General features: G+C 36.8%; 1 protein-coding gene across 1 annotated transcript in view; it reads right to left on the reverse strand.

Moving 5' to 3' along the window:
- Window positions 1-410: 410 nt before the first annotated feature.
- The window catches only part of LOC124794876 (GTP cyclohydrolase 1-like), a 92719-nt gene continuing 79713 nt past the window's right edge, over window positions 411-13416 (reverse strand). Inside the window, exons 5-6 of the mRNA XM_047258558.1 lie at window positions 3525-3609; window positions 411-2430 (exon numbers count right to left, since the gene is read on the reverse strand). Of these exons, the coding sequence (XP_047114514.1) occupies window positions 2301-2430; window positions 3525-3609 (215 nt within the window). The 3' untranslated portion in view covers window positions 411-2300. The remainder of the gene's footprint in view (window positions 2431-3524; window positions 3610-13416) is intronic.

The following is a 13416-nucleotide window of genomic DNA, read 5'->3' on the forward strand; positions in this document are numbered from 1 at the left end:
CCGGGAAAGTGTTCTGAGTAATGGAAAATAATCAATGTGCAGTGGAAGAAAGGTGTAAGGACTGAGCTAGTAATCTAAAGACCAGAGTGAAAATTGTCAAAATTCAATATTATGGAGAAGGTGTGTAAAATATTTGCTGAAAAAGTGAATTAAATTTTCAAGATTTCTTAGAGTACTGAAAAAAATTATATGTATGTATCATATACCACATTCTATTTCATGCTTTCACATTTAAAACATTTCTGTTGGATAATCGCAGAGTTTAAGGCAGATTTAAAGAATTTTCTTTTAGGCTGGTTCTCATATTCCTCTGATGGGAGTCATCACATAAATGCTTAACCTTAAATTTTTTGAGGTGGTTTTACAGTTTTAATTACCTCTGTAATGCAAAATGATTGACATTCAGTAACTTAGTTGTGAAAATTTGTAAAATTTTATTTGACAATAAATATTAATACAAAAGTCTAAAGACAATATTGGTCCAGTTCATTGGCGTTTGCAGTGTAACTCTTGCAAATGTATGGCAAAATACAAATAAAAATTACTAAAATACATTTGTTATTTATTCTAATCATCATAAAAATAAGGAATTCAAATACAAAAATAGAAGTAAAAACAATTAACTTAGGCCAACTGCCTCATTTCTGTAACATTAGCCACAAAAACTTTAGATATCTCAATAATGGTACTGCAATTATTCTAAATAATGCCACTTATGTAATCTCAACACTTGTGGTACCATACTTAAAACAAATTAAACACATTTTTATTTTACTCTCAAATATTTACAGAAAGGGTATGAAATTTGATGGAGTGTAATAATACCCTGGATCATTCTCTCACCATATGAGTAAAATACAATGAGAATTCAAATTTTATTGTAAAATATATTTGAGGCAAAAACTTACATGTCATGGAAAGACAATTTATCACTAACTTTGTATAGAAATCAAGACTTTTTAGGAGGTAGGCATCTGTGATCAGTATCCATTATAAGTCTGGATACTGTGGTTTAAGCCAAAATAGTCATTTTGACTTCCTATTTGGACTGCAACCTTTTTTATGAAACATTCAAACACTACAAATTCCAAATGTTATTTAAGTTTCTGTAATTTCTATAAACTTTCTCACAATCCAGCATGTGTTTCAGATGTCTGAAAAGAACCAGACTACAAAAAAAATATTCCACCACCAATACTTTAGAGTCTTGGTACTTCCCCATGTTTCTTGGAGCTCATTCTATGCATTTAAAACTTATTTGTTCTCAATCATGTAATAGATATGGGTCATGGTTACATATAAATGAAATTCTCATGAAAAAAACATGGAAAGGATTATTTTGTTTGTACTATTAGATTAGGTTTGAGTCCTCCACTGTGTAGTGAGGAGAAAACAGAGACTTCAAGTTCCTGATAACACTTTGTACATTTTATGATGTGTACTGTTTGAACTGTTGTATTTTGTCAGTCACTTGCCTCAGAGCACATGCAATTTTACATAGTTTTGTTCTTAAAAGCAGCACGAGATTGCTCGCAATAAAAGAAATTAAGTACTCATTTTTTGTGAATTCTTTGCTCTTTTGTGACAATTACAAGCAACTGTAGATACTAAAGTACAATGCCTAATCACTTAATTTTTTTAACTGTTTCATATGATGTTTTTGCTTAGTGAAATTAATATTTTTAAGAAACATTAAGGTTCCACAAGTACCACATAGCCTTCCCATGCTACCTTCTATGAAGCACAAAACATGAAGTACTAACTAAAATACCTGGCAAGATTCTTAAAAATTATGAAACAATCTTGGGATTGTCTTAAATAATTTTTCATTTAACAAATAGTCTCTTAAAATATACTCCACATTCATGTACATTTCCAGGTAGTTCCATTGGTCCTCTCATACTTTCATCATGCTAATACTTTTGATAGGCTAAGAAGCCTTTAAAAACCACATGAGAACTATTTACTTTCAAACAATGCACACAACAATTTATCAAGTTTCATACTAAAAAATACTGATATTCTATAAACACTGTAACAATGGGACAAACACAGTATCAACATTTACAGGAACAATGCTTAATAGGTGACTATCACAAAAGTGTGTGTACTAATCTTTGAAACAATCTTCCTTAGACAAATGATAGAAGTTTTGCGGTTTCTGCAGGTAAATAGCGAATTTTTCCTATTTCAAGCAATAAATACTTTAATTTTTGTTCTGCTGTGTTTGATCACTTAACCAACTCATTTATTCATTGTGACAGTCATCTTTCACCATTGTAATGGCATGATGTCTCTTTTTACTTCGAATGCACCAAGTTGAGAAATTCTTCCCTGGTTTTTGGATCATCTCTGAAGACTCCAAGCATTGTTGAAGTAACTGTCTTACTGTTAATCTTTTGCACCCCTCTCATCACCATGCACATGTGTCTAAAAGAAAAGAAAAATATATGAGTCATTTATTAACTGTACATATAAATATAAGCAGCAGCAGCAGCAGCAGCAGCAGCAATGGCAGGATTCCAGATTTCCTTTGAGAAAACTGAATTGTTTACAGACATAAAGCAACCACCAGACTACTACAGGTAGAAGCAAGAGAAATCAAAATAAACGTGTTAAAAAAATCTTTGAGAATGAATAGAGTAGGGCACCTCTGGAAAGAAGCCTTTACATCACAGATCAGAAAAATGGAGACAGCATATCAACTAACCTGAAGCGTGTGTTTGCAAGAGGCAATCTATATCAGTTAATATAAAGCTACATTACTTCACAGTAATATATTTTTGTGGACTGATACACAAAGAATGTTTTGCTATTAAGTGAAAAGATCTGACCAGGCAGTTAGAAGTAACAGAATAGCACTTCTTGAGCAAAATATTAGGCATAATCAAAGACAATTCAGGAAATGAGAAAATCTCAAACACTATACACATGTAGTAAAGATTCCAATAATTCACACAAGGAAGGTTGTTTTTCTATGGCCACATTGGCTTTATGAGCCCTACAAGTTTACTCAAACTTATCTTTTACATCTTTCTCAACAAGAAAGAACAAGACAGTATGATTCACTGAGGCAGAAAAATACTTCCATTAGGTATGACTTCAGGTAGCCACAAACACTTTCCGCTCAAGAATTAACTCCAAAAGTAACTGTTTTTGAGAAACACCAAAACTAAAACCTGGCAAAATGTGGACTGAAGGAAGTAGCAGCAAATGAAGTTTAGGGCCAAGCACAAGGAAAAGTGCACCTGACATAATTGAGGTGACCAATACAAACAAATAATAATAATAATAAAAACCAAGTCACACTGAACACACAAACTGGTGTATCATGAACTTAGCCCAAGAAATAACACACACACACACACACACACACACACACACACACACACACACACACTTTTCATTATACTTCTTCACAATATTTCTTGTGAAGTTGCCATATTAGTACAAACTCTTCAAAATCAAGGCAATAACAGTAATTTTAGCAATGAATGCTGTAAATCAGGAATTAGTTTACTTACACTCCTTCAACAACTACTGCCACACCTGCAGGCTGCACAGCCTTTGTCACAGCAACAGCAATCTGTTTGGTCAGTCTCTCCTGAACTGCAACAAAAATTCTAGTGTGATTTCTTCTTTTGTGTGTATCAAAGTTAGAAAGCACAATGTTTAAATTTTAAAATTTTATATTTTGTGTGACATCATTATGATGGTTTTAGGACACTCAAGGGAAGATTATTAGTGGTCTTTGTGAATATGAGTGCACAAAGTTTGCGAATTAAGCAATGAAGTCTTCCAATAGAAATATTACTGTGGAGGTTGGAAAAGGAACTAAAATAATACTTTTTTTGACTGTGTTATAGTATCAATGTGTGAAGAGCCATTTCTCAGACACAGGTCTGAAGGGAAAATGCACAGCCCCTCTGAATGAGAACACTGCCCAACAGTTTTGTGTCAGTTACAAACAAAATGAAATAAAGAGCCTAAAATACACAAAAATGATGGTTGAAGGTGTTGCTTAATTAGGTCTGTGAGAGCCTCTTTATCAAGTGGGGCACAAAGTGGGAAGTGTGTGTCCCCGGTTGCTGAGTGGTCAGCGCAACAGACTTAATCCTCAGGGCCCAGGTTCGATTCACAGCTGGGTTGGAGATTTTCTCTGCTCAGGGACTGGGTGTTGTGTTGTCCTAACAATCATCATTTCATCCCCATCGATGCACAAGTCGCCAAAGTGGCATCAAATCTAAAGACTTGCACCAGGCGAGCAGTCTACCCGATGGGAGGCCCTAGTCACACGACATTTCATTTCATTGGGAAGTGTTTTGTACATATGGTGATTTTCAGTGATGTGTATACAGAGTGGACAAAAATTTGCACACACTTACACCAGAGCAAATCCTTCCATTCTAACAAGATAAAAATTTCCATCAAAAGTTTGTCCCATGCATGTCTTCAGTAGAAAACTGATGTCAAACACTTGTAGTTTGGCAACACCATCATCACATGTGAGACAAGTATCTATTCAGTACCATGTAGCTGCATTGCCCAGTTAATGTGATGGATATAGTGTTGTGTAAGAATACTTTAATCCAAGCCAGGAACTAGACATTTTTTTGTTTTAATTTTGGACTGCATATGTTATCTGGTTTGTTAATCATCAGCTACTACAGCAGTTTTCTTTACACACAAAACACACATTATTTATCGATTACTTTGAGAGTGGTCATGTTTTTAAGAGAGAGGATGTTGACATTTTAGCTTCTTGACATACAATATTATTTTGTTTAAGACTTGTTAGTTCTTCAGCATTTGAGTCCTCTGGAAAATAAAAATCCTTTTTTTTTCTTTTGCTCCCACAGAATTTTCTTATAATGGTTATTTTAATTAATAATTAAGAAAGATGAGGAATCTGTTCAAAAATAACTTTCTATATTCACAAAGTTTTAGAGTCACTTGCTAGTTTTTTTTTGACAGAAAACAAATATGTCTGAAATGGTACTCCAACGACAAAAATTTAAAGCCCCCCATACAACAAAAATATAGAGCAGTTGGTTTTACCTGCTACAAAGTTACACTGCATACCGAACCCTCCAAGATGTGCTAAATTCCACCTGTTAGGACATAAAATCCTTGGTTTTAATGGTGAGGTAACATGTATTAAATGTGGAACAGGTGCACATGAATCAGATGATTCATGCACGCATCCACCAAAACGACTAAACTGGTCTAGTGGCCACCCTGTGTGGAAGAAGGACAGCCAGGTTTATGCCTAAGAAAGAAAAGTTGAGGAAGTAAAGGGGATGGGGAACAATCTCATATGCTGAGGCTATGAAAGCATTAAAGGTGACGCCACCTCCTTTGCAACAGAGGCAGAATATGGCACTGCGGGCAGCAACACCTACATAAGACAAGTGTCTGGCACAGTTGTTAGATTGGTTATTGCTGCTACAATGGCAGGTTATCAAGATTTACATGAGTTTGAATGAGATGTTATAGTCAGCATATGAGTGATGGGACAGCATCTCCAAGATAGGGATGAAGTGGGGATTTTCCCGCACAACCATTTTACCAGCGTACTGTGAATATCAATAATCTGGTAAAACATCAAATCTCTGACATCACTGTGGCCAGAAAAAGATCTTGCAAGAACAGGACCAATGACAACTGAAGAGGATCATTCAACATGATTGAAGTGCAAACCTTCTGCAAATTGCAACAGATTTCAATGCTGGACTATCAACAAGTGTCAACACCCAAACCATTCAATGAAACATATTCGATATGGGCTTTCGGAGCTGAAGGCCCACTCATGTACTCTCGAGTGCATGACACAAAGATTTACACCATGCCTGGGCATGTTAACACTGCCATAGGACTGTTGATCAATGGAAACATGTTGCCTGGTCAAACAAACACACACACACACACACACACACACACACACACACACACACACACGTACGTTTGTACATCTTGACACAGTTATTTAACACACTACTAATACAGGATCATACTGTGTGACTGAATTAAAGATACTGGAACTCTAGTCATTAATTCTGTGTGTTGATTTTCTGGTTTGTACTATACCATTCATTCGTATTTCGTAGATATTACATAGGTTGCATATAGTTCATTTATATTAAAGTGTTAACAGAGATAGCATATTCTTCAGATATACTTTATACACTTATGTATATATGATGATGGTATCTCTTCCTTTGTAATCCTTCAGGATGGACAAATGAGCAAAAATTAAAAAAACTGTAAATGATTTTTGTGAATATCTACCTTGTCACTGTCTTTACAGCAATTATTTCAATTTGTTTCATCAAGAGGACTGAACATTGTTGTTCCTTATGGATGACCTTTCCCATCAGGAGTGAGTATGAACAGTAAGAATCAATTTGTTACCAATGGGAGCTAGAGTAATTAACAACCACATAGGCCAAAATCTGCTTGTCTCAAAAGTCATCCGCCAACTGCACTATGGCAGGTACCCCAGAGGTTGCCCACTTGTTACTGGTTTACCTCAACCACCATCCATCCCAATGACATTAATTGAGATTTAGGGATTTACATAAATGTTTTCCCATACTCACAATCCAAACAGTTGAGCCAAATGCCTGTCATTTCTCCTCTGAACTAATACTTTAACCATCCCCTTGCCTGGCAAAGAAGGTAGAGGAAGGCAGCATTACTCACCAAGTTTCAACAAAGCTCAAAATTTGCATCATTATTCCAAGAACTGATTGTTGCCCTCTGGTTCTGAGGAAAGTGGAAGGGTTTAATCAATGGCTTTGAAAATTCTGTGATAAGCTAGGCTCTGATTTTCTAGATTTGTACCACATGGTTGGGAACTGTGCAGTTCCCATGAACATTTCAGTTGTGCATTATACATCATAGGATGCTATTTCGGTAGTGGACTGTGTGAGAGATTCACAAAAGGATTTTTTTTAGACTAGGCAACTCTCCATCCAATCCAGATAACCATAACTGAAAAGGCATTAGCAAGTGTCAGTGTAATATCCAAAGAAGATCCCTTATAGGGCAAGAGTATTAAAATCTTAACGATTAACTGCACTGGAGCATTTACAATAGAAATGTCAGGTTTGAAGCATTTCTAAACAGCAGTGGAGTTCACGTAATACTAGCTAAAACCCAAAATAACAGCAGTGATATTTTTGTGGGAAAATAGGTTAATAGTAAGTGAAGGTGATTTGTCACTATATGCAAAAAACTCAAATTCACTGAAGTAGGAATTTAAATTGTAAGCAAAATTATTTGATCAAGATTTACTTACTGAGAAATCTGTAACAGATGCTATCTATCATCAAACTCACCTCCAGATGCAAACAAAAACTTTAGAGGAAACCTAAGATCACCAGTACACAAGTTCTCCAATCATACAGTCATCATCAAAGGAGACTTCAATCATCTAACAGCTAAATGAGATAATTACAGTTTTGTAAATGATGGTCATGACAAGAATTACTTACTGCAGAAAACTACCTAGAACAGATCATTTGGTATGCCTCTCATGTTGCATATATTGGACCTAATAGCAACAAGTAGACTTGAACTATTTGAGGATATCCACTTATAAACTATCAGTGACTATGCGACAGCATAGCAACAGCAATTACGAAAAGACAATGTGCAACTAAGACAATAACAAGGTTTTACACATTCAGCAAACTAGATAAAGAGGCAGTAGTGTCATATCTCAATAAAGAACTGAAACATTCGTATCTATGGCAGCAGGTACAAGAACTGCGGCTCAAGTTTAGAGACAATACACGTGAGATACATACCTAGAAGAAAAGTTCACAATGGGAGGGACCCTCTATTGTCCACAATAAAAAAGCTTCTAAAGAAACAAATTATTATTTAATAGATATAAACAAAACATATGGATATACAGAGTGACTCATGAGGAATGTCAATTTTTGAGCCAATTCTAAATGTGAAAATAAATGAAACATTTCTGTGAACCAGTTTCAGATTTTCGATCGTTACAGTACTGGAGCATGTTGGTGACCACACACATCCATGAACCATGTGAAGACAAGAGTGAATATTACTTACATAAATGCTGTGTAGTCACTACGGTGAACAGAATAATGATGGGAAAGATAACTGGTCGATACTAAAAGATATGGTCAAAAATTCCCCCACACTACTCAGTCCATTCATCAACGTGTTTGAGGGTGTACGTTTTGGGGCACATTGGCCATCATCTTGGTGGGTTTTAATGTTGACAACAGTGTCAGTGATGTGAGTGGCAATTTCTTCATGTAAATCCACCTTTGTAGCACACACATCTCCCTTTAACCAGCCCCATAAACAGAAGTCTAATGGGGTTTGGTTCAGTGATCTGGCAGGACAATTAATGGGTCCAACCCTGCCAATCCATTGAGGAAAAGTGTTATTCAGATACTGGGATGCTTGTCTGGTAAAGCAAATTGGTAATCCATCATGTTGCAGGTACATTTGCTACTGTTGCTCTAATGTTGTGTCTTCTAAAAGTGCAGGTAGGTGTTCTATGAGGAAATGTACATATGCTGCAGTTTTCATGCAATTTGACAGGAACACAGGCCCTATCACTACATCATCCACCATACCACGTAAGATGTTCATTCAGAACTTGTAATCTTGTTTCTCTAGTGTCATGTGGGCTCTCCATCACCTATGTATGATAATTGCAAGTGTTCATGATACCATTTTATGTAAATGCCTCATCCGTAAACAGAGCATATTGTACGACATCACTGTACAGCCAACCACTCACGAAATTGTTGTCCGCTTACTGAATCACCTGGTTGCAGATGTTGCCTGGGCTGCACATGGAATTAGTACAAGCCCTCAGAATGTTATGTATACCACACTTTTATTTGTGGAATCTTGAGCTGACAGCTAATGCACCATGCACTGGTGGTGGGTCTCTATTGTACCACTGCAATGTAATCTTCCCTTTCCTCAGTTGACTGTACAGCCTCATGTTCTGATGTTATGTGTATATTGGACAGCGATCCAGATTAACATAATGTTTAAAACCCTGGGAAATATCCTAGCACAGAGGGTTGATTAATGTGTTATTCTGTCTAAGCTGCATGGGCACTGCCACTATAACACATGTGCATGAACATGTCTGCATATTCTGCTTGGGTGAACGTAAGCAGAATATCTGTATTTGTGGAAACAATGGACTCGCTTAATTAAACAACATTCAAGCATGACGTGCACACAGCCTCACAACTGGTGACTGATCCAATCTACAGTTGTCCCCTGGGCTTGCTTGCAGCTGTTGCCTCTGATCACAGTGCTGCCATCTTTTGGAGAACCCTTGCACTTCTTGTACGATGGATCAGTCCATTCCACCCTTATTCTGTCCACCACAGTGCCTACAAAGCATTTCAGTAAGTAATATTCATTCATGGGTGTATAGCCTTCAACCCACTCCAGTTCCATCAATGATCACAAACTGAACACATGTTCATAGAACTACTTCAGTTTATTTCCACATGCAGAAGCATCTCACAAGTTATGGGACATTGCTCCTGGATCACCCTGTATACAGGGAGAGGCTGAGTTGCATGCGACTGTAAAGATAGCAATTAACTGCTGCATCTGAGTATTATCAAAAGATGTCTCAAAATTCAAAAAAATTCTGTTTATAGGTAAAGGCTGTTATTGGCACCGAAGTTAGTGTCCAGACACTTATGGATGAGGCAGGAGTCAAAATTGAGGGTAGCAAAGCAGCATCAGGACTGACAAAATACTTCGAAATTCTTCTTTACGAACAAAAATTCAAGGGTGTCACCCCAGTTTCATTCTTGTGCTACTGCAAAGATGGCAACTATCAGTGTCAGTAGTTTGAGGACATTAGAAACTGCTAAAATTGAATAAAGTTTCAGGGACTGTTTGAATCTTACCAGATTCTGTACTGAATTTGCAGTGAAGTTAACTCCTCTTAACCCTAATCTAACATGGATCTCCCTATAGTATCATGCCCAGTAGATGGAAGAAAGCACAGATCACATCCATCTACAAGAATGGGAGCAGAAGTGCTCCACAAAACTATTGTCCACCATCCTAGACATTCGTTTGTTATATAATCTTGGAGCACATTCTGATTTAAAATGTGATGAGGTGTCACTGATAATGATATTCTCCAAGGCAATATCATGGATTTCAGAAAGATATTATGTGAAACCAAATCGCACATTTCTCACATGATGTCCAGAAAGCCACTGATTAAGACAGTCAGGTAAATGAGCATTTCTTGCTTTCTGAGAAACATTTGACCCAGTATCACACCTATCCTTAGCATCGAAAATATTGTATTTGTGACAGGATAGAAAATATCTTGGTAGGGAGGATACAGCATGTTATCCTTGATGTAGAGTCATCAACAGGTGTAGAGGTAACTTAGGATGAGCCCCAGCAAAGTGTAAAAATCTTTCTGTTCTTGGCTCTTAAATAAATTACAGACAATATTAATAAATATTTTGCGGATGATATAGTTATCTACAATAAAGTACTGTCTGAAAAAATCTGCACAAATTTTCAGCTGGATCTTTATCAAAGTTTGAAATGGTGCAAATACAGACAATTTCCTTCAGATGTTCATCAATGTAAAATTCTGCACTTCACAACACAAAAAACATAGTACCCTGCAATTAAAATACCGAGGAGTCCCACTTGGAATCAAGTAACTCGTATGAACACCTGAGTATAACAAAGTAGGGATATGATATTAGACAATAACATGGGCTCAGTCATAGGTGGAGCAGGTGGCAGACTTAGGTTCACTGGTCATATATTAGGGGAAAATGCAAATCAATCTACAAAGATTGCTCATGAAATGCTTGTGTTATCCATCCTAGAATATTGCCGAAGTGTTTAGGGCACAGTCCAGATAGGACTGATTGTGAATCTTCAACATACATGAATAATAGCAGCATGTATGGTCACAGGTTTGTTTGATGAATGAGAAAGCGCCACAGATTCTGAAAATACTGAACTGGCAGACACTAACAGACACAAACTATCCCATGAAAGCCCAATTACAAAATTTCAAAGCCAACTTTAAGTGATGAATCCATACCTATGCATACCTACACATTACGCTCCTGTGGAGATCAGGAAGCCAAGTTTAGTTTAATCACAGCCCACACAAACACATTTAACCTGTGATTCTTCCTGCAATCCGTATGTAAATATAACAGGAAGAAGCCGTGTTAACTAGTACCATGAGAAGTACCTTCTGTCATGCTCTTCACAGTGGTTTGTAGAGTATGAATGTAGAGTAGACACCCAGAGTTTATACTAACAGAGGACCAGCTGTGCTGTACAGCCCACACATTAGGAACCACAACAACTGGTCTGTGCCCAGCAATTACTGGCTGAGGGACCACGATTATGAAGCAGTAGGATGATTACTCAACTTTCCTGGGTTGCTAGTGCAGTATCTTTTCTGGTATATAGATTCCGAATCAATATCAGGAACTGCGAATTACATAAATGATATTAAACAATGTGGTGTTACATACCACCCTGGAGGAGTGGTGTGTAGCCTGAAGCATTCTTACCAATGAATTAAACTCATCAACAAAGAAGTTTTACCTCCATTTACCTTCTGCTTGTGCGTAAATGGAGATGCAACGTTCTTTCTCAGCACATGTGAATACGTAACTATATATTTATACTAGACAAATCAAGTGAGTTGGAGGCACAATAGATATCAACTCCTGTAACAGGTGCAGTGACCCTGTCTATAGTAAAATATTACATTACAAATCACTCGGAGCACAGTGAATTTTTGCCATAATCTCTTTAGTACATTACAAGAAACTATACCTTTAAAATCAAATGAACTATAATAAATAGTGTGTATATTTCACAATATTAACTGATCCTGATGTCTTTTAAAGTTTCTTAGCATTATTAGATTTATTAGCCACTATATCTATTAGCTCAGTGATATTTTCCACTACTAACAAATTTTATTTTACAAAAGAAAGAACAATGGGATAGAAAACTTCAAGTAAAGACTAAAAATAATTTCCACAGAATGTGTAATTTTGAGTATTGGCAAAAGAAGAAAGGAAAGTTATGCCTTATGAGAAAGTATTCAATAGGCTGCTAATGTAGTATAATCCATTACTTCATTGTCGCCAATTTTATTGCATGGTGGATGGCTATATTAAGTGTTCCACTGTTGGAACAGAGAGGCGAGCTGTTTAACAGTTATGACAGACCACATGTTACAGCTGCAAAATACAAACCTGAGTTCTTTACAGATGAATGGAAAAGCTGGTAGAAGCCAACCTCAGGGAAGATCAGTTTGGACTCTGTAGAGATGTTGGAACAAGTGAGGCAATACTGACCCTACAACTTATCTTAGAAGATAGATCAAGGAAATGCCAACCTACATTCCTAGCATTTGTAGACTTAGAGAAAACTTATTGCAATGTTGACTGAAATACTCTCTTTCAAATTCTGAAGGTGGCAGGGGTCAAATACAGGGAGTGCAAGGCTATTTACAATTTGTACAGAAAGCAGATGACATAAGAGTCGAGGGGCATGAAAGGGCAGCAGTGGTTGGGAATGGAGTGAGATAGGGCTGTAGCCTATCCGCGATGTTATTCAATCTGTATATTGGGCAAGCAGTGAAGGAAACAAAAGAAAAATTTGGAGTAGGAATTAAAACCCATGGAGAAGAAATAAAAACTTTGAGGTTTGCTGATGACATTGTAATTGTGACAGACACAGCAAAGGATCTGGAAGAGCAGTTTAACAGAATGGACAGTGTCTTGAAAGGAGGATATAAAATGAACAACACAAGCAAAATGAGGATAATGGAATGTAATCAAATTAAACCTGGTGATGCTGACGCAATTAGATTAGGAAATGAGACACTTGAAGTAATAGACGAGTTCTGTTATTTGGGAAGCAAAATAACTGATGGTGGTCAAAGTAGAGAGGATATAAAATTTAGACTGGCAATGGCAAGGAAAGCGTTTCTGAAGAAGAGAAATTTGTTAACAACGAGTATAGATTTAAGTGTGAGGAAGTCATTTCTGAAAGTATGGAAGTGAAACATGGATGATAAATAGTTTAGACAAGAGAAGACATGATGCTACAGAAGAATGCTGAAGACTAGATGAGTAGATCACATAACTAATGAGGAGGTATTGAACACAAATGAGAAGAGAAATTTGTGGCACAACCTGACTAGAAGAAAGGATCAGTTGGTTGGACTTGTTCTGTGGCATCAAGGGATCACCAACTTTGTATTGGAGGGGAGTGTGGAGGGTAAAAATCATAGGGAGACCAAGAGATGAGTACATTAAGCTGATTCAGAAGGATGTAGGTTGCAGTAGGTACTGGGAGATGAGAAAGCTTGCACAGGAT

The sequence above is a fragment of the Schistocerca piceifrons genome, chromosome 4 (genome assembly GCF_021461385.2).
Source record: "Schistocerca piceifrons isolate TAMUIC-IGC-003096 chromosome 4, iqSchPice1.1, whole genome shotgun sequence".
Taxonomy (NCBI): Eukaryota; Metazoa; Arthropoda; class Insecta; order Orthoptera; family Acrididae; genus Schistocerca; species Schistocerca piceifrons.